Source organism: Buceros rhinoceros, unplaced genomic scaffold, assembly GCF_000710305.1.
Source record: "Buceros rhinoceros silvestris isolate BGI_N320 unplaced genomic scaffold, ASM71030v1 scaffold28656, whole genome shotgun sequence".
NCBI lineage: Eukaryota > Metazoa > Chordata > Aves > Bucerotiformes > Bucerotidae > Buceros > Buceros rhinoceros.
In genome coordinates this window covers 1956-2178 of record NW_010418513.1, presented here as the reverse complement: position 1 = coordinate 2178, position 223 = coordinate 1956, and the positions used below count along the sequence as shown (strand labels likewise).

The 223-nt window shown below is 65.9% G+C and overlaps 1 protein-coding gene across 1 annotated transcript in view; it reads left to right on the top strand.

The window, feature by feature from the left end:
* Positions 1–7: 7 nt before the first annotated feature.
* Positions 8–223, top strand: part of LOC104495601 (vinexin-like) — a gene marked incomplete at its 5' end in the record, with an annotated part of 1469 nt that continues 1253 nt past the window's right edge. Inside the window, 1 exon segment of the mRNA XM_010138586.1 lies at positions 8–142. Coding sequence (XP_010136888.1) covers positions 8–142 — 135 coding nt within the window.

Genomic DNA, 223 nt, shown 5'->3' with positions numbered 1-223 from the left:
CACACCCACTGGCCAGATCCTGCCCCCCACGTAGGTGCCCAAGCCCATCAAAGCACCCACCATCCAGGTGCTGGAGTACGGCGAGGCCTTGGCGCTCTACAACTTCCGAGGGGAGCTGCCCGTCGAGCTCTCCTTCCGCAAGGTATCACCACGCCGTGCCATGCCGCGCCACGCCGTGACATGCCACGCCATGCTAACCCATCTCCTCGTCCCCTCGGCAGGG